General features: G+C 42.3%; 1 protein-coding gene across 1 annotated transcript; it reads left to right on the forward strand.

Moving 5' to 3' along the window:
- arhgap9 (Rho GTPase activating protein 9) lies at positions 1 to 26,674 on the forward strand (the record flags this gene model as incomplete). The annotated part of the gene is made up of 19 exons (XM_083892612.1): positions 1 to 222; positions 939 to 1,128; positions 1,263 to 1,669; positions 5,795 to 6,049; positions 10,538 to 10,603; positions 13,435 to 13,581; positions 13,808 to 13,906; positions 14,272 to 14,333; positions 14,423 to 14,510; positions 15,057 to 15,152; positions 15,490 to 15,588; positions 15,930 to 16,035; positions 16,422 to 16,541; positions 18,753 to 18,851; positions 19,432 to 19,509; positions 19,796 to 19,849; positions 20,545 to 20,679; positions 22,306 to 22,411; positions 26,488 to 26,674. The coding sequence occupies 19 exons, from the start codon at positions 1 to 3 to the stop codon at positions 26,672 to 26,674; spliced, it is 2,616 nt and encodes an 871-aa protein (XP_083748738.1).
- Positions 26,675 to 27,980: the final 1,306 nt, after the last annotated feature.

A 27,980-nucleotide genomic window follows, 5' to 3' on the forward strand; every position in this document is an offset into this window, starting at 1 on the left:
ATGCTGTCGGGCACTTGGAGGCGCTCTGTGGGGCATCCGCAGCCCACTGCTGGACCTGTGGTGAACACTAGGGGGATGACAGTGTGTGGGGTCCCCAGTGGTACGGTGGTCCTCGAGGCCCAGTATGACTACAACTACCGCGGTGCCGACGGACGCCAGGTCTCGATAAGGGAGGGGGAGCGGTTTATTCTCCTGAAGAAGACCAACACTGATTGGTGGCAGGTGAGAAAACGGCTCATCATTTGTTGACCTGATTGTGGCTTTCAAACCCAAACCCTGTGCCTCTCCTGCTCACAAATATATACTTTGACATATTATGTTATGTAATAAATTCATAGCCAAAACAGGTACAGGTACACATTTGTAGGTGGCTATTTTAAGCCAAACACCTGTTGTGCTAGTTTGTGAGTAATTACAGCTACAGATCGGTGTGCAGAAATATGTGCCTAAACACAGGAAATGCTATTTCTGTTATATTTTTATGATGTGAAAATAAGTCAAATGATAAACATCAGCAGAATACTTTTTGAGCATTTTAGTTGTGTTACCACCTTAGAAAGCTATGAATAATGAAGTACACCATTTATTACACCACAATTCTTGAATATTCATGTGGATAAATTCATCTTTTAGACATTTAATTTCATAATCGTACTATGTTGTTAACAAATAATGTGATAATCATCGTTATATGATGTAATTATATTCATGCTTCATATGATAAAATTATGATGATGATGAAACCATAGAGAACATGAGAATAGCCCATAAATGTATGTTTACTTTATTAAAATATTGACTTTGTAGATTGTCTCATGCTTCTGTGTTAGATTGCTCTGCTCTGGCTTCAGTCCTCTGCTGTGCCTGTTGAACAAACAAGTCAATTTTAATCAGACAAAACAGCAAAAGCATCTGGAATTGTGTTTGTATTGTGACAGGTACGGCGGATTGGCGCAGCTAATAAAACAAAGCCATTGTATGTACCCGCTACATATGTGACGGAGGTGCCCATCGCACCCATGCCCTCGCCACAGCGCCTGGTAATGTCTGCATCGCTCAGCTCGGGGGTATTGCCAAGGGTGTCCGTCAGCCCCAGCCCATCAGAGACCTTTAATGGACGGCATCAAGGTAAAGTTTGAGAAGAAGAAATCTGAGAAATCATTGTTTAATCGCAATAACAGTTCTTATGAAATGTAATAATAACGTTTCTTGTTCAGAATCGTTTTTTGTTGAACGAGTTTTTCTTCATTTTCCCGCCACAGTGCGCAAACCCATTTACCGCTCCATGGGGAATCTCAACTCCAACAGCAACAGTGCCTTCCAGGGGCTGGACAACAACAACACCACCACTACAGGGAGAGGGCACTTCCCCACTCTGCCCCTTTCTGGATTCACATTTACCAACAACTCTCCCTGTTCACTGTCAGGCCGCTCAGTGGCCCCAGGGTCTCCCACAACCTCTATGTCCCTAATGACGCCGCAGAACCCCAGGGTGGTTCCCATGATCACGCGCAGCCAGAGTTCCAGCAACCTGGTAGAAAATCTGTTGGAGAACCCGTACGATGAGGTGGGCGGCAGCTTCTCCAGTCGCACCAACCACAGGGTCCCGAAGAAGTCCTGTAGCCAGTGGGACATGGTGGGGGCCTCTGGCAAGAACAACCATCTGCAGGTAGGAACAAAACCTCACATAGAAGTTAAATCACACATTACAGAGTTACAATATGATTTAAAGGAGACATACTATGCAAAATCAACCATTTAATAATTTTAATACTTATGTTTGGGACTCTGAAGGCCCTATGAGTAGGCAAAGTGTGAAAAAAGATGACTCACTCATGTTTTTGTAGGCCTCCTCAGTCTAAGTACAGGAGATAAAACATGCGATGTTGACTTCTGTCTCGTTGTTACGTCACAATGATACATTCCTGGAATTGTTGTCTCGCGAGGCTCCACTTTGTCCCTAAAATACGAGAGTGCAGGCCAGGGCAATAGTATCCAGAAGAGCGGAAGTCTGCAAAGTGTTCTATTCTTATCTGCACAGTGCAACACAGGGTTCTACACAAACTTGCAGCCTCAGAGGATTCACGTGTCCAGTGGATACATGTGACGGCAATGTGCTGGCTAGAGTCTGCAAATGGTGGCTTTTCCAAATGCTAACCGGACATAGTTTCCTGTGTCTCATTTACTTTTAAATGGACATGCACTCAAAACCGAGCATTCTGAACGGGGCTGTTTTGTCCGGGTGATTGAACTGCTGTGGAGATTCATCGTTATGGTATTTAGACCAATGCATGCCACAGACATGTTCATTAGGACACCAGGGAACTTGGAGAAATAGGGTATAATATGTCTGGTATGCAAGTTCTGGTATTTATCTAACACACTCTTAGAAATAAGGGTTCCAAAAGTGTTCTTCTACAAGGGCTGAGGTTCTACCTGGAACCATTTTTCAAGGGTTCTTGGTAACACTAATGGTTCCAGGTAGAACCTTCTCCTATGAGGACAAGCCGAAGAACCTTATATGGTTCTACTTAGCACTTTTATTTCTAAGAGTACAGGGTAATGTTCTCCTGTAGGGGCATTTCAAGAGTCTTTGCGGACCCTTGACAAAAATGATCCAGGATGGGCCTACACCAAACTGAAATGAAGCAAACTAATAGATTAGGCTGTAGTTTTGGGGTTTCCAATCATGATTTAATGGCAAAAATGTCTGCAACTGTGGATTGAAATAAATGTTGAGACATTGCATAATCTTATCAAAACAATGTTGCTGCAAATGCATGTTCTAATCAAGGTAAAGGCAGACAAAAACTGTTTCAAATAATAGATAAAGCTGTAGTATTTTTTTTTTCTTCTGAATCCCGCCGGACGTCAGCAGAGATCACAAGTCGTATTTGATTTCTGTCTGTACTCGACCTTAGTAATCCTCCTAGAGAAGCAATTAAGTTCACATTGTCATGACGTCAGAGCTTCCCCATATTACATCAGAGGGGATTATACAAGGCACCGTTGGTGAGAGGAATACTCAAATTTATCTGTGTCAGCTGAAGGACGCTCCCTCAGCTGAGTCTCCAAACCGTCTCTCCGAGTACTTTAGGGCTTTCCTTCTCCTCTCACTTCACAGAGCAGCCGCAAATGACATGATTTCAATGGAAGTGACGGTGTTTTTTTTCACATCCCTCTCTCTCATTCTCTCACTGTCTGTTTCTATCTGATGTCTCCCTCTCTCTTCTCCTTTTATGCAAGCCTTAGATTCCATTAAGTAGGATTATTGCAGCCACATTCGGGTCATAACAAACCATTTTTTAATTCAGAAAACACAAAGAGATGCTCTGATGCTCTCTCTCCCTTCCCCCATCTATTTTTGTGGGGTTTTCTAAAGTGCAGTCAAACTGATGGAATCTTTTACCTCAGGGGGGTGAAATTTCATTTGAATTTCAAGAGATTAATATGCATTATTTTCTTTTTGAATTTTGTTCAAACTATTGTTTTTATGGACATTTCTGCCTTCAATGGTTCTGCAGTAGTATACACTCTTAGAAATAAAAGTGGAACCATATAAGGTTCTTCAGCTTGTCCTCATAGGAGAACCCTTTTTGGCTCCAGGCAGTACCTTTTTATTTATTTATAAAGGTTTCACCTGGTTTTGAAGAACCATTTTAAAACCCTTTATTCAGGAAAGGGGTTTTAAAGGGTTCTCCGGATCAAAATGGTTCTTACTGGAACCATTAGTGTTACCAAGAACCCTTGAAAAATCCATCCATCCATCCATCCATCCATCTTCTTCCGCTTATCCGGGGCCGGGTCGCGGGGGCAGCAGTCTGAGAAGGGATGCCCAGACCTCCCCCTCGCAGGACACTTCCTCTAGCTCCTCCGGGGGGACCCCAAGGCGTTCCCAGGCCAGCCGAGTGACGTAGTCACTCCAACGTGTCCTGGGTCTTCCTCTGGGTCTCCTCCCGGTGGGACATGCCCGGGAACACCTGCCGAGGGAGGCGTCCAGGGGGCATCCGATACAGATGCCTGAGCCACCTCAGCCGGCTCCTTTCGATGTGGAGGAGCAGCGGCTCTACTCCGAGCTCCTCCCGGGTGACAGAGCTCCTCACCCTATCTCTAAGGGAGTGCTCTGCCACCCTGCGGAGAAAACTAATTTCAGCCGCTTGTATCCGGGATCCCGGATACAAGCGGCCTTGAAAAACCCTTTGTTCGGTAAAGGGTTTTTCAGAAGCAAATGGTTCCAGGTATAGCCTCAGCCCTGGCAGAAGAACCCTTTTGGAACCCTTATTTCTAAGAGTGTAGGAACACCTGAATAGTGAGTGAATTTCATATAGCGAGTATTTCTCTGAGGCATGCTGCTTCAGTAGCCTTCACTTTTGTGGGACGACTTGTTCCAAGATTGTGGAGGCTGGCTGGCTGCAGAGATTTGTACCCATTCACCCACACATTAAGACCATTCCAACTGATCCTGCATGTTTTAGATGTTTTCCCTGCTCACACACACCTGATTCAAATGGTCAGCTCGTCAGTAAGCTCTGCTGAAGCCTGATAACGACCCAGTTATTTGAATCAGGTGTGTTGGAGCAGGGAAACACCTAAAACATGCTGGACAGTGACTCCCCAAGACCAGGAGTGAGAAACCCTTGTATGGACTTAAAACATCTCTGTTTGGATCACACATTAAGAGTCTAACTAGAGTTTTACTGGCAGAACTTGCACACTTACCCATAAGTCTGTTTTGTATAGTTGTGCAATTGCTTTAAAATTAAAATCATTGCCTCTGTCACCTTAGTAGACTTGTATGTGTACTTCAGTTAAAGGCCGACATCTTGTGTCACAATGTTTCAACATCACCTCGAACAGCCAAGCTAGCCAGTGTGTGTTTTGCACTTTCTTTCAGGTATGCTAAGGCCACCGTAGTTCCCTAATGCACTTAGCTTAGCGGTTAGCACCATTAAATGTTACAGTTCTCACACACTGGACATTTAAAAGACACCATATGAACGGAACAGTATACTTGGGTTAGTACAGTGCTGGGTGTTGTTGGCACATAAATAAAGCTGCTGCCCTGTTTTGCACATGTCATTCTTCAGTAGCATGCAAACCACACGACTAAGTGTGAATACATGGTTAATAAGAATGAGAATACCAAGGTCAAAGGAGAAGAGGAAGAATGATGAGGAAGTATATAAAAAAAGATATGATCAAAGAGTCCCTTTTATTCTTTGTAAGAAACCAATAAAGAGTCATCAGAAAAGCATCATGGCTACCATGTGTGTTTGAACTGAAGTGCATTTTATCAAATGGCCGATATGAACGTAGGCAGGAAATCCAAACTACTGTCACATAACTTACACATAGGCCGACAGTGTTGCACACACAATGCACACATGCACAGCACACACACGCTGAGTCATTATCTGAAATGCCTGAGTGTTGTGTTATATAACAGGGATCAATCAGCGGCAGGCCGGTCAATCACTTGAATTATATCTCAGCTATGCTAACCCTAACTCTTATGTTTTCCCACACACTTCCTTTTCAGTTAATCTGATTGGATTTGAAGGGTTTCCTCTCTTGTAGTTGTTACTTTAGTCCTTTCTCAATGGGGTCAGCACATGCATCTCTGCAAAATCCATCTTAATCTAAAGTCTGATTGGTTAATCTGCACTGAGAGGTGGGGGAATTCATTCGTTTTGTTTGCTCAATGAGCTAGTTGTGTTTGTTTTTGTCTCATACTGTGAGTGAAAACTTATTTTACAATATGCCCTCTTCCCCTTTTTCTCTGTCTACCGACAAGGTCCCGGCAGAGTCCTACCTGTCACAACTGTCCTGGCAAGACTCTCCCCTTTACACTGATAACATGCAGCCAGGGAGACAGACACTGCCAGCAGTTCCACCCTGTCCTGCTCCGGGTCAGCAGCCTCTTCAGCTCAAGGACCTGTGGGAGCAGTACTCAGACCCAGCGACAGGAAGATTCTACTATGTCAACAACATCACCAAGGAGAGGTCCTGGAAACCCCCTCGCCGGGCTCGTGGATGCGCTGACAACAAGGTACACACACACTGCACACAACACGGTGGAGTGTTGTTGAACATTATTCAGCAAACAACTGAGGTCAGTGACATACAGCTTCCACCGGAATACTTCAACCTTTTAGGAAATATGGTTATTTGCTTACCTCTTAAAGTATTCTGATTCTTACAAGTCTGAAAAGAAAAGGGAAAAAGGGAAAAGGTTCACAGATTTAAAGCAATACGACACTCTTAGAAATAAGGGTTCCACAATTGTCCTTCTACAAGGGCTTAGGTTCTACCTGGAACCATTTGCTTCTGAAAAACCCTTTCCTGAAGAAAGGGTTTTTCAAGGGTTCTTAGTGGAACCCTCCAAAGGGGTTCCATGTGAAACCTTTATAAAAGGTTCCACTTGGAGCCAAAAAGGGTTCTCCTATGAAGACAAGCTGAAGAACCTTATATGGTTCTACTTAGCACTCTATAGCACATATAGAGGTGCTACAATCTTATTTCTAAGATTGTAGCACCTCTATATTGACACATAATAACACAGATGTCGTTTGTGTGATCTTCACAAAAGTCAAAAGTATAAAAATTTGGTAGTTGTAAACCAACTGATGGAGATTTAGAAAAAGAAAACCCTCAAACAGCCAACTGACACTTTCAGACGCTGGCAATAGAACAGTAATCCTGTTTGCCAAGACAGTGAATAGGTTTGTGTTAAGGGTAAACAATTTGGGAGGGAATATTGAATTGAAAATGTTCTTGTATTATCAAGCTTGACTTTTTAACTCAAACTTAATTTGTCCCCAGCAGACGATTCAAAGACTCATCATCCAACATTCAACATTTTTTATTTTAAATGAACATTCATTTTATTCTCCGTTAACCACTGATAGGCTTAGTTTGTGACTTAAACACCATTTTTTTAAAAACAAGGCTGTAATAAACACTACCAATCAAATGGATCCAGACTGAAGCACTGACTCCATGTACACTCTTAGAAAAAAGGGTTCCAAAAGGGTCCCTCAACAAGGGGCTGAGGTTCTACCTGGAACCATTTGCTCCTGAAAAACCCTTTCCCAAAGAAAGGATTTTTCAAGGGTTCTTGGTAACACTAATGGTTCCAGTAAGAACCATTTTGATCCAGAGAACCCTGAATAAATGGTTTTAAAAGGGTTCTTGATGGAACCGTTATAAAAAGGTTCTACCTGGAGCCAAAAAGGATTCTCCTATGATGACAAGCCAAAGAACATTTGATGAAAGAGCACACAGGACAGGCTGGGATGTACCTGTACCATTTTTTTTATCCCTCTATTTATCGATGGCAATCTGGACATAGAATGGGATTTCAGCAGAAAACATAAAACATTTCAAAAAACAAATTAAAGACTCAAACTTTAGGTATTTAATAGTTGTTTTTATGCAAAAATGTGCATCTGGTGTCTGTAAACACAGAAGAGAACACACCTCTTCCTCCTATCTTGTTTACCCAGATTGCACAAAGCGGTAAGCAGAGACAAAGCAAAAAGTGGACCATATTACGTCATATTGTTTATTGACCAACACACACAAATGTATATAACATTAGTAGTAATGCCTCTGTATCTGATGTAGAAGAGCAGAAGGACTCTACATAGGAAGACTAGGGATCTAAAAAAAACAAACATCACTAAATTTAAACCATTCACTGTAAATTTCCATCAACTAACAACCCCTCCATGACCTTGCTGACATCGTAAAAAACTTACACTCTCAATCATTTATTTCAACTTTTGTGTAAAACCTGATTGTACAAGAGTGGGTTTGCCCTTTTTTTGAATTGAGGAAGTTGATCTGTTGTGTCACATCACATAAAGGTTTTGGGGGAATTTATACAACAGACATCACATCTGACCTGTCCACATATTGACTCAGTGATGCCATCGATGAAGTAAAGTGACGCTGGAGTAAAAAAAAACCAAAAAGAAAACAAACCTGCTGTATGATCCAGATTGTCAGGGATAAGCATTTTGCATCTCAAGGTTGCGTTGCCTCAGTGTTGCATCAGTGTTTCAAATTTAATGTTGCTCATCAAAAACGCACCAGCGTGATCAAAGCGCTGATGTGCTCTCAAGTCGGTTTGAGGTAAATTCTGTTGACCTACATGTGTCAGTTGTTATACGGTGGAACATGTGTTACCAAACAGGAACTTAAGCACTGATAGATAGATATATATAATGCATACTTCATGTTTGTTACCCAGGTGTGTTCAAACACAAAATGACCTATATATGTGTATATCTTTACATTTTTTCTATATTTGAAACTACACTCTAAAAAATATAAGTGCTAACGAGAACCATATAAGGTTCTTCGGCTTGTCCTCATAGGAGAACCCTTTTTGGCCAAGGTTCTACCTGGAACCCTTTTGGAGGGTTCCACCAAGAACCCATTTAAAACCCTTTATTCAGGAAAAGGGTTTTAGAGGGTTCTCTGGATCAAAATGGTTCTTACTGGAACCATTAGTGTTACCAAAAATGCTTGAAAAACCCTTTCTTTGGGAAAGGGTTTTTGCATTTTTGCATTTTTGTGTGTTTCCAGCTCATCAAATCGTTATCGTATTTGTTCCTTTCTGTCTTGGATTTTTTTTTTTACTGTAGATTAGACAAACGAGGACATTTGACAACATCACAATCACACTTTTCTGTCAGTTTTAGATTAAAAAGCCCCCAATAAACAATAGTTTGCTCATGTCCAATGTCCATATATGAAGACACTTGTTTACTTCCTTTAGACAAAATATGATGTGGTGTTGAATCTCACCTCAAAGACATCTGTTATGTTCCAAATTTGGAAAGATTTCAAACTCTGTGTTTGCACATCCACTTTTTTTGGTCTCAAAAGAAATATCGATCCTGTCATTTTAATTGTTTTTGGCTCTTTCTTTCCTTTCCTTGTATCTCTCTGCTTGTGTGTGTGTGTGTGTGTGTGTGTGTGTGTGCAGGTGTGCACAATTGACTGATTGATGTGTGTGTGTGTGTGTGTGTGTGTGTGAGTGCTCAGGTGGAGTCCTGGGAGTTGATTGCTCCTGCGCAGCAGGTTGGAGAGGCTGGATGAAACGATGTATCCATGCCTAGAGGGGGAAAACCCAGGCTTCATTTAATTTGCATTTGAAGTGGCAAAAGCTGCTCTGCACCTTTCTATCTGCCACTATTTGTACTTGCACCATTAACCATTCGTACTTCCTCTCTATTTTCTATAAAGGTGTCAACTTCAGCTCTTTGTGTTGAGGTGTTAAATCTCACTCATGTTGTATCGGAAGTGCCCTCTGTCCACAGCTGGTTTCAATGCTGCTTACTGTTGTAATAAGAGTATTAAATGCGCTTTAAAAGTGTTTTTGAAAGCCAAACCCCTTGATATCTTCACATTATGTCTACCCTTACTCTTTTTTGACCTACAGGACTGATAACAAAAGCTGTTGGATTATGTGTCAGTAAAGGTCTGTTGTAACGGTTGAGTTGAGCTCACCTTCCTGGTTGAGCTGAGACTCGCTGCACGAGGTGAAGCAGCTTCTCTCTCTCGAATGGGGAAGTAAGTCGTGGGCTGGAACGAGAGGGAGGGATGAATGGTTTTCACATTTTTCACACCGAGAAGAAAAAGTGCCGTAACGTGAGGGGCGACGGAAGGTTTGAGGATTTCGAATTTGACAGATAACAGGCGCTCGGGAACAAGACTTGGGAGTTGATAACTGGGGGATAAGTTATAATGAGCACCTATGCTGTAAGTTTGCTTTTAGTTTCCTACACGATGTCATTTTTTTTTAGTACCAACTGTGATGTTTTCAATCCGTGTTTTGTATTTCTAGCGGCACATGTCGAGTGTCCTGCATGTTAACGGAACTGAATATCATTCATTTGACTAATATAGTTCAATTATACTGGGGTTTATTTGAACTGAACTTGAACTGATTCAAACATTATACTGTGCAGTGGATGTTTCAGTCTCACAGGGCAACGGCTGCAACTTCCTCTCGTCAGCTTCAGTTGAATGCACTGTGTGTGTATGTTTGTGTGTGTGTGGGGGTGTGTGTGTGTGTGTGTGTGTGTGTGTGTGTGTGTGTGTGTGTGTGTGTGTGTGCGTGCGTGTGTGTGTGTGTGCCTCTGAGCGGTGGCGGTGAATCAAAGGGCATTTTCTCGATGTTGGGATTGGGGCACAGGAAAAAGGGGTAGTTTTGATATCGGTGAGAGCGTTAGCCTGGGCGTCATGGTCAAAATACAACTGAACAAACTGCCAGCATCCTGTTTTTCACGTGGGGTGTTGAATATACTCCAATTGCTGTCTTTTTTTGGGTTCAGACCATTTTGCTCTACAAATGCTGGTGAATCTAGTTTCCCCCCAAACACTGACAGAGAAGCCTCCAGAGTGAAACAGAGTTTTTGGGGGGTCTATTGCACATAAAATGGAATAGACTTGTGTTTTAAATTAAATATAAATAGTAACCGTTTCACATCTGTGTTTGTCTTCCCGCTTCTCTCGCTCTCTCTAGCTGTCACCTGATTTTATTTTTGGAAGCCACCAGAGGAATACCGACCGTGGCTGGCAGACGAAGCAGGTAAAAACCATCGTCTTCCTGCTGAACTCTTTCGTTGCCAGAGGGCATCTAATGCACTTCACCTTGACTTTCATCTCGTAAAAAAAAAAAAAAAAGACTAAATTAAAGAATGAAATCTTTTTACCGGCTAGATTTTCATATAAGTACACAGCATGATGTATTTGCTTATCAAAATGGCACGCTAGTGGTTTTGTTTGCCGCCTCGACGTCGTTTTATGTTCTGCTTGCACACACGAGCGAAGACAACTCCTGCTGTTGTTGTTTGCATGACTGACTGTGATGCTAATCCTCAGTGTTTTGTCACTGCTTAATGATAATCAATGAACTCTGGAGTCTTTAGATTTGCCGAAACCGCATATCCACTGTATTACAGCGGAATGTGTTATAATACTGCCAGCTTTGCTCTTCTTAGATTCTCAGAGATCAGCGTTTATGTATATTAAGGTGGTGAAATAGCAACTCATGGTGTAAGAAAAAAAATAAAGACTGTTATCCAAGCAGTTTTCAGTGTAACATGTTGCATCACAGTGGGGTGTGGGTGCATTTTGGTTTAAAGCCCTTTTAAAGGCCTCGTCTTAGCAAAGGAGCCGATTTGGCTCTTAGTGCTAAGCCGTGTTGCATGAGGAGATGGCAAACATTAGGAGGGACATTTAGTCTGATTGTTGAAACTAGGTTACAGGGATTCATCGTGGCTGTTGTTTCCAAAAGTGTGTGAATAATTGTCTGTGCATGGGATTGAAGACCTGAAGTGTTTTGCATGTGATACTGCAGCTGTGCAGGCATGCGTCATTGACAATCTGTGTCTCAGCCTTTCCTGTGAAGTGAGGCAAAAACGAGATGGACTTTTCACTGAAACCACAGTGTCTCTCAATTTGCTCATCTGTGCCGTCCTCATGAAGGGCACCGATGCCTGAAGTGCCAGAATGCTTCGCTTCCTATTTTTGCTCTTCATACACAAAGCACATTAAAGTTACAATGCCGCACCGCTGTGTGTCGTTCTTCCCAAAATGCTTGCAGTGGAAGTCGATCTGACAGATTCTGCGATGGCAAACGTCGCTGTCATAACCGCTAACGCTGGGACATCGTGTTCTGCACATTGACCAAATGTGTCAGTAACGATGTGACTGTGAAAGATTTGCAAACTAACAGTTGGTTCCCTGACTCTGGCGTTCGTAAACACGACTTGATCATTTTTAAATTTTTCAAACAACTCTTGTCAGGAGTCAAACAAGCATGTCCAAAACATATATAAGATATAATGTTGATTAAAATGTCCAAAAACAAACCAAAAAAGAACCAAAAAAGGCACTGTTTACTGTTGAGTGCTGGAAAGTCACTCAGCAGTCTGTGTTAATCAGGTGCTATTGGCTGCACCTGTGTTCTCCCACAGCTGAGGCCAATCAGCAGTGGGAGGTTATAAAGGCAGGTTGAAGACTCTTTGCTCAGTTGGTTTCCTTGTCGTCAGAGGGTCAACACTTCTTCCAGTTAACTTTCAAATAATGTTGTACTGTTGTGTTATCTGTCTGTCCAGTGACTCCTATGTCATCTATAGTTTTGCGCACAGTTTTGTGCCACTTGTGCTGTCCATATGTTTTGTTATTTTGTTTTTTTATTGCCCAAAAGCCACTTCTAACCATCAGATCTTCTCTGGGGAAATGTAGCACACACATTACAGATTGTACACTACCGTTCAAAGGTTTGGGGTCACTTAAAAAAATGTCCTTATTTTTTAAGGAAAAACACTTTATTTTCAATTAATATAACATTAAATGAATCAGAAATACACTCTATACCACGTGTCAAACTCAAGGCCCGGGGGCCAGATGTGGCCCGCCATGTCATTTTATGTGGCCTGCGAGTGATTAATTGGTCTTAAAAATCTGTGATAAAATAGGTCTATGCTGCTTTAAGGCATGCGTTGACCATAAACTACATTTCCCACAATGCATGGCGATTGCGTTACCCGCAAAGTGACGGCACCGCCACTAGATCGCAGTGCATCATTGTATATGCATCATGCGATGAGTGAAATAAGTAATAAATACAGAGTTAAGTTATTTATCAATATGTTACGGAGTGGTTACCTTTATTTTACATTATATTTGGTTACATTTATTCTGTATGACAATAACATCTGGCCCTTTGAGGGTAACTATTATGCTAATGTGGCCCTCAGTGAAAATGAGTTTGACACCCCTGCTCTATACATTGTTAATGTGGTAAACGACTAGTTCTAGCTGCAAACGTCTAGTTTTTAATGGAATATGTACATAGGTGTATAGAGGCCCATTTCCAGCAACCATCTCTCCAGTGTTCTAATGGTACATTGAGTTAGAAGGCTATTGGATGATTAGAAAACCCTTGAAAACCCAATGGTGCAATGATGTTAGCACAGCTGAAAACAGTTTTGCTGGTTCTTTGACGTAAGGGCAAAATGTCATGATTATTTTGTATAAAAATCATTATTTCTAATCTTGTCTATGTCTATTTTCCATTCATTTTGCAACTCTTTTGATGAATAAAAGTGAGGCCTTTAATGGAAAACACACAAAAATGAATAGGTGACCCCAAACTTATGAATGGTAGTGCATCCTCATTTCCTCATTGTTCTCAATACAATAATATACATGGTAAACATATTGTAAATGAAATAGTTCTTCAATAGTGTGCACAACATCAACATCAGCTGCCACAGCATTTGAATACAAAGTGCAATGACATGGAAGTATGTTGCATTAGGTAAATCTGTGTTTTCCCTCTCCCTTGTTTGTCAGTTCCATCTCTGACCCCTGACCCAAAAATAATAACGCTGACTTTTATTTTTGATAAAGAACATGCAGCGCGCGGCCTCCTCTGATGCCCTCACCTTGATGGCATTCAGCAGCGCAGATGCCCGGTGCCGTAACTCTGCCTCCGTGCATGATGCCAAGCCGCCGCTCAGCCACTCCCAATCTATGATCCTGCCTGAGAACGGCAAGGTATACTTCCCTGCAGAGCACATTACACTAAAGCTGATGAACTGCGTTTGCAGAAACACACACACAATGAGGAAGTTCAAGATAAACATACAGACAGAGGGGAAAACTCTGCACTGCAAATGTAAAACTGGTTTTTACTGTGATAACATATCGCCCAGCCCCACTATAATATAATATTATACACTGGCAAATCCACAAAATCTGAGGCTGACTTCCTGTGTTTCAGCTGGTCCAGCAATGCAGGGATTACTCCTGTAATGTGACCAACATCATCGTGGAGCCTCCGTCTCCTGAGAGCTCTCCAGACAGCGACGGCTGCACACCAGTGAGACTACGCCTTACACCTTTTCATTTGATGCACATTTGTGTTAGAGAGACTTTGTTCCCTACTGTCTTTATATACTGTACTCGCCATACCTCCATAGCTTATATCAATGTTGTTCTCTTGCACCTTAACACCTTAAATGGGGCCATAGCGCAGTGGGAGATTTCAGAGAGCAGCTCTCCTCTCGCTATTTTGTGCGAGTGATGCAACAGTAAAGTTGAAATGGGTTTGCTCAGGATGCAGCGTATTACAACCGAGGAAAAGCTTTCTTACAGTTAACACTTAAAACGTGTCCTCATTTACCCTTATCTTTAAGTGATAACAGTATTGACACACTATTAATATTAATGCTGCGTTCTCCTCAGGAGCTGGAGAAAGCCGGCCTTTTGAACAAGACAAAAATTGCGGAGGGAGGCCGCAAACTTAGGTGAGGCATCTGGGAGAGAAAAATATGTTTTAATCGTGTTTCCTGGGCCAAGCACCAACTGAGCAGTATGCACGTTTGATGGGTTGCAGAAAAAGCTGGAGTCCGTCCTGGGTCGTGTTGGTAGGGAACAGTCTGGTTTTCTTCAAAGATCCCAAATCACAGACACCTTCCAGCTGGGTAAGAGATCAGAACTAAAGTCGGTGCTTAAATGGGTTTTGCTCAAGTACAAATGGGTGTTGAATTATCTCTGGGGTCCTCCTGCAATCCAAAAACGTGCAATATGGGGATTTTAGGTAAATTAGACACTCTAAATTCACCATAGGTGTGAATGTGTCCATGTGATGGATTGGCGATCTGTCCAGGGTGTGACACCGCCTTTTGCCCTATGTCAGCTGATGTGGAGGGAGGATGTGGAGGATAAAGTGATAGAAGATGGGATGATTGCATGACTTGGTATGAGTCTCCTCATAAATGCAGAAGTTGAGTTTTCTGCAGAAATTATTTCTCATTTTCAAACAGCTGGATGTACCTCCCCTCGTGGATCCATGCAGTAAAGTGACAAGCGCCAGCTGTGTTCATAATGCGTGTGTGAAAGAGGTGTCCCACAAATCCTGTACAGCAGAAAAACTAAATTTTTTTAAAGCACGTATTCGCCAAATTCTCACAAAATGTTGGAAATATATATATTATATGATCTTGTTTGTACCTGTTTATCAACAACAGAAACCAGGAAACAGTCGCCCTGAGAGCAGCATGGATTTAAGAGGTGCACAGCTGCAATGGGCCAATGATTTGTCCAGCAAGAAGAATGTCTTCAAGGTAAAAATAAGCACAAAGCTGAAAATTCAACAGTACTAAGTAGTATAGAGGGAGGCCCATGAGGGATTATGTTAATCAGTTTTGTGAACTGATGAGTAGATAACAGAAAAACAGAAGTGAAGCGTCTTTTATCAGAGAAGGAAGCACAAGTTGGAGGTCTGTGACCTCAGAGAGAGAAAGGAAGTAGTAAAAATATATTTTTTTACTGAGCACAAGTGGTGCATTCTGACAAAGAAGAAAGAAGTGAATTGCTAAAGAGATAAAATATACTTAAAATCCTCAGTGTGCTCTGTGGCGGTGCATTAATATGGTTTCGTGTATGTTTTTCTGGTTTCAGTTGAGGACGGTAACAGGTAACGAGTTCCTGCTGCAGTCAGAGACAGACTCTCTGATAAGGGAGTGGTTTAACACCATTCAGCGCGTCATCGACAGGCTGGTGAGACACAGAGCTGCTCCTTCATTCAACAAAGTAGTAAAAGCAAATATATAGAACGCTATAGTCAAGATCACAGTCTGGGGATAAATAACCAGTGTGGCTTATTATTCTCCGCGTAAATGTGTCATCAGCATTCATTGGGTTTCATTATGTCATCATTCTAAATGAATAATAATATTCCTCAGTATCTACAGGAAGCATGAGATGATCTTTTGCTTCTGTTTTTGCACCAAAAAAACAGAACAATCAGTAACTTAAAAAAAGCCCTCGATTACATAAAATGTTCTTTTCTTGAATACTGAGAAATACCGTGACACATTTTCACTCCTCCTGCATTTCAGGACCGTGAAAACCCACTGGACAACGTCCTCCTGTACTCTCTGAGGCGAGCGGGCAGCGTGGAGATGCTGGACCACAGCGGAGACGAGGACGACAGGAGAACGTCTCGTAAGTCGTCGATCACGTGACGACGTCACCGGTTTATTTTGACTTTCCTCCTTCACACACGTCCTCCACTCCATTACAACAGGGCTGTCACGCCATCATCGTCATCATCATCATCACTGTCACTTTCTTTTGTTCAAACCTCCGTACAGGCCTCTCACATCCCTCCTTCCTCTCCTCCATTCAGCCCGCCTATATTTTCACTCGTTCTCCTTGGCAAATATTCTCTCACCTCCGTTATCGACCGGCCCTGCCACTGTTCATCCTCACCACGCTCCCCTCCCACCTCTTCTCCAGCCTCGTCACCGAATGCCCTGCACTGACCTCCTCCTCCTCCTCTTTTTCTTCTTCTTCTCCTCCTTCCACCTTCTCCTCTCCTTCCTCCACAGTCCCTCGCTCGTCATCCAACCTGGAAAACACAGAGAGGAAAAGAGTAAAGACGCGGCTGAAGAAGCTGATCATGAGGAGACCTCCTCTGCAGGCTCTGCAGGAGAAAGGCCTCATTAAAGGTCAGCTTTCTTTTTGAGGTTTTTGAATGCATGCGTTATCCTTTATTTATCAGCGCAGTGGCTCTCTTTAATGCAAAAAAATGCTTCTTATCCTTCTTCCTTGTAGTGTGAATGCTGACTCAACACAGATTTGTTCTTATGGCATTTATTCATCATCATCTTCTTCTTATTCTTCTGTACATTATTTGGCACATCTCTCCTCCTTCATACGTTCAGCTTTTTGTGTCCCGTTCAAATTAATGGGGGATATTGAAACTGCTGCTACTTACTAATGTGTCTCTACCTGGCGATATTGACACCAAGAATCTCATTTTTCGACTTAATATTACAGCTATCAACTCTGTATTTGAGTTGTAAAGTTGTAGATATTTGATCATTTAGCCGAGAGTAGGCCAGAAACCACCTGTGGTGATGCCTCGCACCCTGCAGTGAATGTGAATCGATATCCCCCTCCTCTTTGTCTGTGGTGGAAGGGATTCTCCAAAGATGTTTCCTTGTCTGCCAATTATTATAGCACTACCATGGCCTCTGTTATACAATACATAGAGAGAGATAGAGGATTCTTGGTTCAAGTCCTGGTTTGACTGCGATTGGTCTGTGTGCGGTTTCTCCAGATATTTCCACCTCCTCTTCCTCCTCTCACACTCTAATACTCAAATACTTGCTTGGTAGTGGATAGTGTTACTGACCCTTATTGTTCTTCTGCCGTATTAGATTGAATAGGAAGCGAAACTAAACTTTCACAGGTCACAATTTTTTGTCCGACCTTCACAAAACTTGACGTACACGATCCTTGGACCAAGCGTCCAAAAAGTTAAAAACGAAGTCGGCGGCATAGCCGCAAAACAGGAAGTTAGGTCATATATCAGGAACACTTTCACGTATTGAAACCAAACTTTGTACATGAACTCGGAACTCCAATATGAGTCTAACCGTTTACTGACACAAGTGCAGCTCTGCCTTGCCACGCATCATCGGGGCTCGCATTAGTGAAATGCACCCGAGCAAGCACACTCTGCAGTTCCCCCGCAAATGCATTCTAGTTGTCATTGCAACTGGAATCAGGGATGGCAGACTTGGCACCCCATTCATGCAGCAAGCCTTTGGCGGCCTCTGTTGGTCATATTGGCAAGTGCAACTGTGGAAGCACAAACATGCAAGACTTGTCAAAGTCGACTTACTGGAGGAAGTCAATGAAATACATATAAAAAGAGAGATTTAAGAAAGGCTAGAAGAACAGTATATTCAGAACACTGAACAGCTGCATTTATCTGGTGATATTGCACTGGACCCTTATTTATGACCCAATTATGTACAATTACGGCAAATGTCATTGTCAGTCGGCTCTGATGGATGGAACAATGTGTTTAAAGTCGACCACTAAATAGAAAAGTCTGTATAAATGAGTGAAGAAACACACCACAAACAGAGGTCAGGTGAGGTCACTGACGTGTTAATGTGAAAATAATCTGAATCATATTCTGTGGCCTTCCCGTATTTAACCCAGTTGAACATTTATACATATATATAGTACATATAGTACAGTAAATGATCTACATATTGAAATTAATATGTTTTAAAACATTGTGCTTGCCCTCACAGTAAAGGTAAATAATTGCACAATGTAAATGCAAATGAGCACGGAAGCATTAGGTGAAAAAACAGGTAGATTTGGATTATTTCCATATTTTTCACCAATCTATTTTGTGTTTTTCAAGCTTGTTTGAGCTTTGATGCTTTGTCCGTATTCCAAGAGAAGCACAGCACTTTGTTTTAAAAGACTTTTCCAGCTACGATAACATTTTATTCATCATCATTATTGTCTAATAAACTGCTGCTGAGATGGTTTTTGATTCCATTTTCCTCACGTCTAAGTTCATTCCAGTCCTTCATCAGATTTAATACAGTGCGATCACGCTATACTCTGGAGTGAAAGGGTGCATATAATTATTTTTCACCCTATAGAGTCTGCAGTACAGGGGTTGTGTTTCATCATCACTCGTGAGCCTGCGTCTCCTTTGGGAGCAGAGTCAAACATATAGGTCTCCTCAAATCATGAACTGTATATGCCTCTCTAGATTCACTCAATCGTGTCGCTCTTACATTATGGATGTTACCCGAGGAGGGATAAAAAAAAAAACCAAACAAACACGAGAAGCGACTTGTGTGACTGTTTGTGTTATCTCTGTCTCTCTGTCTCTCTCTCTCCAGATCAGGTATTTGGTTGTTGTCTGGAGATGCTCTGTAACCGAGAGAGAAGCACCGTCCCTCGTTTCGTCAGACTTTGCACCGAGGCCGTGGAGAGCAGAGGTACAGTCACTGCAGAACCGACCACCGGCTCACTGCGTCACGTGATGCTCGGTGTGGAGCGGCCACATGAGGAAACGGCTTAAATAGCAATTTTGAGTCACTCCGTCTGATCTGCTGTGTTGCGTAAATCATCAAAGAGAAGATGTACCTTTTTTAAAAGGGCTGTTGACTCAAACGCACACAAATAAGACGTCTTGTGACAGTTGAGAGAGCAAGAGAGTTTATTTGTGAACTGTTTCTGTCAATAAATGTTTAACTTAGAAAACAAGTATCTCAAATCTGGTTTTGATTGTATGTATAGATCATTTGTTAAACAGTGAAAAGCTGTCGCTGTCGTCATTTTCTTAAATTAATCCATGAGCTTTACTTAAAATAAGGAACATTTGCACAAGGAACAGTCAAAAGCCCAAAGATATTACATTTACTATCACAAAAGAAATCAGTAGAGGATTAAACTCTGCATATTCAAACAATAGATAATAAACTGGAGTAGTGGCAGCACCATGATGCATAAAATGGCACTCTCTAAATGTGTGCATTGCAGAATAAACTCATAAAGCTATATATGTGTGTGTTGCAGGACTGGAGACTGACGGCATCTACAGAGTCTCAGGGAACCTGGCAGTGATTCAGAAACTACGCTACCTAGTGAACCACGGTGAGGGAGGAGGAGGAGGAGTGATGAACCTAAAGTCAATGTCATGATTAATGCTGATATTTGAGGGCAGATGGGGTAGAAGGGGAAAGAAAACCCCATTACATCCGTAATCTTAATCCTCTTTTTCAGCCTCTTCAAATCAAGTCAAATGCCTACTGATGCTGTTTAAATCCAAAATATCAGACACATACATACACACACTCCTCACTGGCAGCACACACACAAAAAATGTCATGGTTAAAGTGACTGTGAGCGAAGCTTACTGAGTAACTGCTGGTGTTTGCAGAGCGAGCGGTGACTACAGACGGCCGCTACATGTTCCCAGTGGATTTGGTGCAAGGTAGATTGAGACGAACGAGGACAACGGGTCTCGCTTTCATGTGTCGACGGCCCGCTTGTTTTTTGTGCATTATATGTGTATGTGCGCAACGTGTCCAAGAAAAAAAAACACACTGAAAGTTTGGTGCTTTTTCTACCCTTTGCTTAATGTATGTGTGTCCCTTAGGCGCTTCTGCTTTACGTTTTCTGATGTAATAACACAGAGCAGGTTGTACAGAGGTTCCCCCCCCCCCACACACACACACACACACACACACACACAGTCCATGGCTGCCATCAAGTGGACAGAAACGGGAGAATCAGGAATCAGCACCTAGAATAAGCTGCTAAATAGTGGAATATGAGCAAGGCCTGGATTAAACAATGTGTGCTCTGTACCTCTGAATGTGTGGCTGTGTGAGATATGTGCGAATGTGTGCGTGTGTGTGTGTGTGTGTGTCCATCTTTGACTTGCACAGACCACAGCTATCTCCTTCCTGCAGCTACAAGCCTTGGTGTTCCGCCTTTTGCACTGTGTTCTGTTCAAGTTCTTCACTAAACGACACCGTGACTTGTTTGTTGTCGCACATTTTGTCTCTGTCTTTGTTTTTTTTTTTTCATTATTGCCTCACTTTTAGTTTAATTTGTCTCTCTTCTCCCGTCGCCCCCCTCCTCCTCCTCCTCCTCCTCTTCCTCCCATCCCTCCCCGTCTCTCAGAGGAGAAGCTGAATTTGGACGACGGCGAGTGGGAGGACATCCATGTCATCACGGGAGCTTTGAAACTTTTCTTCCGCGAGCTTCCCGAGCCTCTGGTGCCCTATGGCTTCTTCACAGACATTGTAGAGACAGTCAGTAAGTGACCACTTTTATCTGAGCATCACTCAGTGACACCATCGCTGCCCACAAAGTGTGTATGAAATTATACATATTTTTATTTGACTGAAAGGATTATATTCATGACAGCTAAACATATGCATACAATTTATATATTGTATGAAAGATGTGGAGGTTTTAAAAAATAGTTGCACAGCTGTAATTTATTGAGCAAACTCAAATGGAACAGTAGTTTCACTGCACACAAAATTCCCATGTTCCTCGACTCCCAAATGCAAATAAAAAGTCGACTCCCGTTATTTAAAGGACGAGGCTGGCGTATTTCTATTTCTATTTTTATTGTCAACAAATCCCAAGAAAAGAACAAAACCGACAATGTGTTTGTCGGTACTTTTATGACTCCTCTTACCCTGCCCTGTGGCACTCAGCCCAAACCTTTCCACTCCTACTACAGACATAAATCTCCTTAAATAAAAAAAAATAAAAATAAAAAGGTAAATCCTTAAATTAGGGCAACAAATGTAATAGGACAAAAAGCAGAGAATTGCATTGTACGGTGGTTATTTTGTAGCCACGGATTAACATAATGAACGCCTGAGTGAGAAAGCATAATGTGGGATTGACTCAGGACTTAACTAAATTGTCTATTTTGGTTGAAGTAGGCAGATTCTAACGAGTCATTCTGCTGTAATTTACTGTAGACCAGAATTTAGTTAATATAATTTAGTTAATATAATTAATATACTGTAAATACACATCAGCTCTGTTCCCATAGACAGTGACCAGAGCAACCACAGGTACAACAACACATAACATGACACATGGTGTGTGGAGGAAGAAATACCCAGGGTCTTATAGTGTGGATATATACGTTTTTTTTGTGTCTGTATTTATCTACTTAATGTATTAAATTATTGTACATTACATTAAGGCACACGCAACAACTGAGCCCAAAATTAATTTCCTAATGAGACAATAAAGTATATACTGTATTTTGTAGTATGTGAGGTGTTTGGTGTTCAGAAATATTCTTCCATATGCAGCGTTCAGAATTAGGTGATGTTACACTTGTTCTCAACTAGTTTGAGGTCAAATAAATGCACCGAAAAACAATTACATTATAACTAATGAATGTGATTCTTATGATTTTTGAACAATATGTTTGTTATATGGAGCAAACCTAACTAATTTACCGGTTACAGTTACTTTTTCACAGGATTTGTTCAAACTTTTCTTTGACTTTACTTTCACCACCACGATAAGCCAAATGTATTGTGACTTTTACTCGTCCTAAAACAGAAGATAATCTCGCAATAAAATTAAATGACAAGCAGAAAGAAAACTTGCACACTAGGGGGAAAAAAAAATGTTGTAAAAAATGTAAATGCAATCTTGACATGAATCCACCATTTTCTTATCAGCCTGATCGTTATCTGTGTGTTCTCTGCTTCAAACCACAGTGATGATAGTTTCTAATTGTAAGCCGCTGCTGTATCCACTCACACGGCGGAGGCCAATAAACGACATGTGATATCAGTTAATGGATGTAAATCAAGTGTCGGGGACGCCGATAAGGGCGATAAAAGCGCTAATGATAACAGTATTTTACGATCCAACGACATGTCTCTTTACTCTCTGTTGCAGAGATGTCTGACTACATGGACAAAGTGGACCGTTTGAAGTGTCTGGTGCTGAACATGCCTCCTCCGAACCATGATACACTTCTCTTCATGTGCCGCCATCTCAGACGGTGAGAGAGGGTGGGATTGAAACCACGTGCAATAAACAATCTGCTAGTTTATCCGCCCCTGTTGGGTTACATTTACTGATCTGATGCCATTTCATAACACGGGGCGACTATTCCCTTGGCACATGTCGGCGTGAAAAAATGAACCAGATGAGCGTGTAAGCAAAATAAAATGTCCCGTTTTTTTTTTTTTTTTTTTACTTTTTGTTGTATCATTTGACCACAAGATGGAGTAGTTCCCTTGTTGTTTTCAGTCACTTTTCTGTCAATGATCAGCGTGCCAGCGCTGTACCAGGATCACACTGTTAAAGTTTGAGATGAAACGACTTGGAGGAAGATGAATAGTGTGCGATGTTCCGCTCGCCAGTTCCTTTTACAGTACATAAAAACGTGTAGTTTCACCGCGTATGGTTTTTTTTCCTTCCACTCCAGGGGTGAGCGTTCGTGTTCTGAGGCTGATGTTTGTGCCAGGGTGTGGTGGTGGTGGGCCCCATGAATTTGTCAACTCTGTGTCTTTCTCTCATTTTCTCCCTGCTGTCATTGCTCCCCCCCCCCCCAAAAGTTCTGTTTATCATTTATTTTCTCCCCGCTCAATCACGTCTGTCGCCTCCTCTGTCGCTGGCTTACAACCATTGTTTCCTTACATCCTCTTTATCCTCTCCCCCCCCCCTTTTTCTCGTTCTACCCTTCCTCTTCCTCTCTTCTTCCTCATCTTTCCATCCCTCTCTCCTTTTTCTTTATCCTTCCCCTTCCCTTCTTCTCCCCCCCCCCTCCACCTCCCCACCTCCCCGCTCTCCTCCTTGCCTTGAAGGTCCCATGGGAGCCTTGTGGTTCGTCTGCTGGAAGGCATACCAACACCACCGCCGCCACCACTGGAACCTCTCTCTTTTCTCTCTCCTCGCCCTCTCCCTTGCTCGCTCCTTTTTTCTCTTCCCTCTGCTCTTTCCCTCTCTCTTTTTCCTCCTCTCTTTTTAATGTGGAAGTTTTGAGCAATTGCTGGCTGCTTCTGTGGCTTGGTGGGAATGGCATTTTTAGAAGAATGCCTCATGCCGTGGCTTTAACCCATTCCTGAGTCCCCCCAGATCACACACACACACACACACACACACACACACACTCAAAGACACCAACATGAATACAAGCAGTGGACACCTACGTGCATATATCTTTATTTTAAAAAACGCACATAGGCGTGAACATGCATAATCACAACGTGCGCGGAAGATGTTCCAATAATCGTCTCTGTCATTTGCTCCGTCCTGAGTTTGTAAGGACTATAAAGATGTCACACGCTGACCAGTTAACGTCTAAACTATGCCTTCAAACCCAAACATTAACTCGAACGAGACTTAAACTTTAAAGCCTGGGGGAAATTAAAACGTTGACATCATAATGGTGTTAGCTGACTACACTACCGTTCAAAAAGTTTGGCGTCGCCTATACCCTTTTTTTTGGTGTTTTCCATTAAAAGTCACACTTTTATTCATCAAGAGAGTTTGCAAAATGAATCAAAAATATACCAGCAAAACTATTTTCAGGGTTTGCTAATCATCCAATAGCCTTCTAACACGATTAGCAAACACAATGTACCATTAGAACACTGGAAATGGGCCTCGATACACCTATGTACATATTCCATTAAAAACCAGACATTTGCAGCTAGAATAGTCGTTTACCACATTAACAATGTGCATTTCTGATTCATTTAATTTTATATTCATTGAAAAAAAGTGCTTTTCCTTCAAAAATAACATTTGTAAGTGACCCCAAACTTTTGAACAGTAGTGTAAATCCTCAAAGTGCACGTTTATGTGCATCTTTACTAATTGACTATATAAGCAACGTGATGTACGTAGCTTGTACGTAGCTTAATGTCTCTGAAATATTCTGTACGCCCCTGCTCTAATAGCAATAGCTATTGGTAGCTATTGGGACCACAGATATGAAGGACAGTGCCACACAATATCCCACAGACAAATGCGGTGTCCAAAGATGTCCAAAAAGTCACTCTGTAGACACTGAAGTCGATAAACGAGCACCAGATTGACACAAGCCGTCCCGATATACTGTAGATTGATCAAAGAGCAGACACGGTGTCTCTTTCTGGACCATCTGTGTCAGTTTCACTCTGCATAAAGGAAGGGAGATCCGCTAGAGGGGCATTTTCAAACTATGTCGTAGTTGTTTTGCTGCCGCTTTAAAATAATCAGGTGACATGGGGACAAAACACTGTTATACTGATCGAGATCAACGTGGACCCGATCGGCATTGTGTGAACTCATTTGGCAGCGGCTTAAATGTACACACGAGAGCTTCACTTTCACTTTAGAGAATCATTGTATAATGTCTGATATCAGCTGATGTGAAATCTCTTTGGGGTTTTGCATAATGCTTGTGGTGATTCTTAAATATTCAGTCAAATTTGTGTTTTCAATTCACTGCTTTATTGAAATATTAGTTGTTTAAAAGAGCCTGACAGGCATTATGTGCATTGGTCTTGACTCATTCTTGGGTTCTTGGTACACTTCGTTTAGGGGTTAGGGTTCCTGGTACACTTCGGTTAGGGGTTAGGGTTCTTGATACACTTCCGTTAGGGGTTAGGGTTCCTGGTACACTTCGTTTAGGGGTTAGGGTTCTTGGTACACTTCGGTTAGGGGTTAGGGTTCTTGGTACACTTCGGTTAGGGGTTAGGGTTCTTGGTACACTTCGGTTAGGGGTTAGGGTTCCTGGTACACTTCGTTTAGGGGTTAGGGTTCCTGGTACACTTCGTTTAGGGGTTAGGGTTCCTGGTACACTTCGGTTAGGGGTTAGGGTTCCTGGTACACTTCGGTTAGGGGTTAGGGTTCCTGGTACACTTCGTTTAGGGGTTAGGGTTCTTGGTACACTTCGGTTAGGGGTTAGGGTTCTTGATACACTTCGGTTAGGGTTCCTGGTACACTTCGTTTAGGGGTTAGGGTTCTTGGTACACTTCGGTTAGGGGTTAGGGTTCTTGACACACTTCGGTTAGGGGTTAGGGTTCCTGGTACACTTCGTTTAGGGGTTAGGGTTCTTGGTACACTTCGGTTAGGGGTTAGGGTTCTTGGTACACTTCGTTTAGGGGTTAGGGTTCTTGGTACACTTCGGTTAGTGGTTAGGGTTCTTGGTACACTTCGTTTAGGGGTTAGGGTTCTTTGTACACTTCGGTTAGGGGTTAGGGTTCTTTGTACACTTCGGTTAGGGGTTAGGGTTCTTGGTACACTTCGTTTAGGGGTTAGGGTTCTTGGTACACTTCGGTTAGGGGTTAGGGTTCTTTGTACACTTCGGTTAGGGGTTAGGGTTCTTGGTACACTTCGTTTAGGGGTTAGGGTTCTTGGTACACTTCGGTTAGGGGTAAGGATTCTTGGTACACTTCGGTTAGTGTTAGGATTTAGGGTTAGCTTAAAGCTGCTCACACTTTCATCAGCATGAAGCCGAACCTTCGAGTTGAAAGACGACTCGCTCTGCCACTGATCTACCGCCGTGGTCTTGACTGCAACACTGGGTTCTACATCAGTGAACATCAAAAAATGGACTTGCTTAAGTTCCTTGCCAAGGTCCTTCAGTTCTGATTGACGTGCGTGAACTCCCCAGTGTTAAACCTCTGTGGGTTGTTACCCACGTCGAGAGTCGTTATGTTAAATACGCAGGTTGTTGACCCCCTGACCGACTTGTGGGGTGTGAATGTGCTGTCGATACCTTCTGAGTCACATGAGAGTTGTAGAACCCAGCTGCTGTCGCATGAGTCACAGTGCGATCACGTGGTTTGTGGACTGGCTGCGGAGAGGGAACTCAAGTCGGAACAACATGTAATGTCATTGTCTCGGTGGAATGATCGTCAAAAAATATTAGTTCAAGTGCAGGCTTTCATTTTTTAAAGCTAATTTTATGCCTATCTATTCCATTCAAAACCACAAGTATGAACCTTGGAGTGTCAGAGTATCAGTTTTATTGGGAACTATCACGTTCTGTGCAAGTTTTCAGAGCGGTCCACCCTTGTAGCTCCTGCTGAAGTTGTAGGTGTCATTAAAATGCTGTGTTCCCTTCTCTTTCATTCCTCACAGAGTGTTGGAACGTTCAGATTCCAACAGAATGACCACACAGAACATTGGCATTGTGTTCGGGCCGACGCTGATGCGACCAGAGCGGGACAACGGCAACATGGCGGTGAATATGGTTTACCAGAACCAGGCAGTGGAGCTCATCCTCAGCGAATTTGACCACATCTTTGGAACGAGAGGCCCCTCTTGATCTTTCTGGACATGGGTTTTTTTTGGGGGGTGGTGTGTGAGGGGAGAGGGGGGGGGGGGTTCAAAAGGCTCCTCCAGATCAGACAAAAGCACAAGTAGTGCAGCGTTTTTGTCCTCTTTGCCTGTTGACTCATATGGTGTAAAATGGATTTCACATCAAAAGATAATTATGGGGTAAAAAGAACCAGGACAGAAAGCTGCTAATCATGACATCTGGCCTCCATATAAAGCCATGTGAAAACAATAATAGTAAAACAAGCCAACTTTAGCTGCAGTACTTGTGCCTTTGACTGCAAAATGTGGATCCCAGCCCCGGTGTTCTTTACTGCGTGAACAGATGCCTCCTTGTCACTTTTCCTTCATGTTTCAGACTCGATCATGATAAATGAAAAGCCATAAAAGTGATGAATCTCCTAGCTCCAGCCTGTTCGTCTAGTTTCGTATCGATCGGTTATTAATCAGAGAATGTGAGAAAAGGATGTTTTTTTTTTTTTAAAAAAACGTGGCACTGAAACTAAAACTTTGCAGAACCTTCTCACTGTGAAAGCTGCAGCACCTCGTGCAAAGGGACGGGGTCGATGGATTCTACCCCACTGTGCGTCGTGCGGATGAGCTGAGCGTGTTGTTCCCACATCACTGAAGTCATACGGTGTTTAGATTAAGCGTCAAACTCCTCATGGATGTGGATGAATGTGCCAACATGACAGCAAATGTTCCTTTGTACCAAACAGTATAGAATATTATGTGTTTGAACCTTCAGGGTTTCCTTTATTGTACACTTTTTGGACCTATTTTTAAAACTCCTTGTGTTAGATTCAAATGATTAACGCTGTAAATATGTGACATATTGTGTTTGTCAAAACCTGTAACCTAAACATTTAATGTATAAGAAGCCAAATTCAAACTGCTACATGTGTTCTGACCAGAGCAGTGTGCTGTCAGAAATATGACTTGGACCTGATTGTTAACTCTCCTGCAATAATGATAATAATAATAATAATTAAAAAAAACAGCGAGACAAAAAAAAATTGAAAATGATTGGATGTGTTTTGTTATATTTGGTGTGCATGTGTCTGTCAGGTTGTTTGTACCAAGCGATGGGTTTGCATGAGAGATAATATAAGAGTGTGGAGGTATGTGGGCGTCTCGGAGACGCGGCGGTTAGAGGCATCCCCTGTGATTGGTGCATATGCTGCTTTTAATAACAGAACAAAAGAGGAACTGGAAATGCATATGTTTTAAAAATGTGGATTTTCCCCCAAAAACCTTCTCACTCTCTCGCTCTGCGGCTTTGGTAATTTTATATT

The sequence above is a fragment of the Microchirus variegatus genome (genome assembly GCF_963457635.1).
Source record: "Microchirus variegatus genome assembly, chromosome: 7".
Taxonomy (NCBI): domain Eukaryota; kingdom Metazoa; phylum Chordata; class Actinopteri; order Pleuronectiformes; family Soleidae; genus Microchirus; species Microchirus variegatus.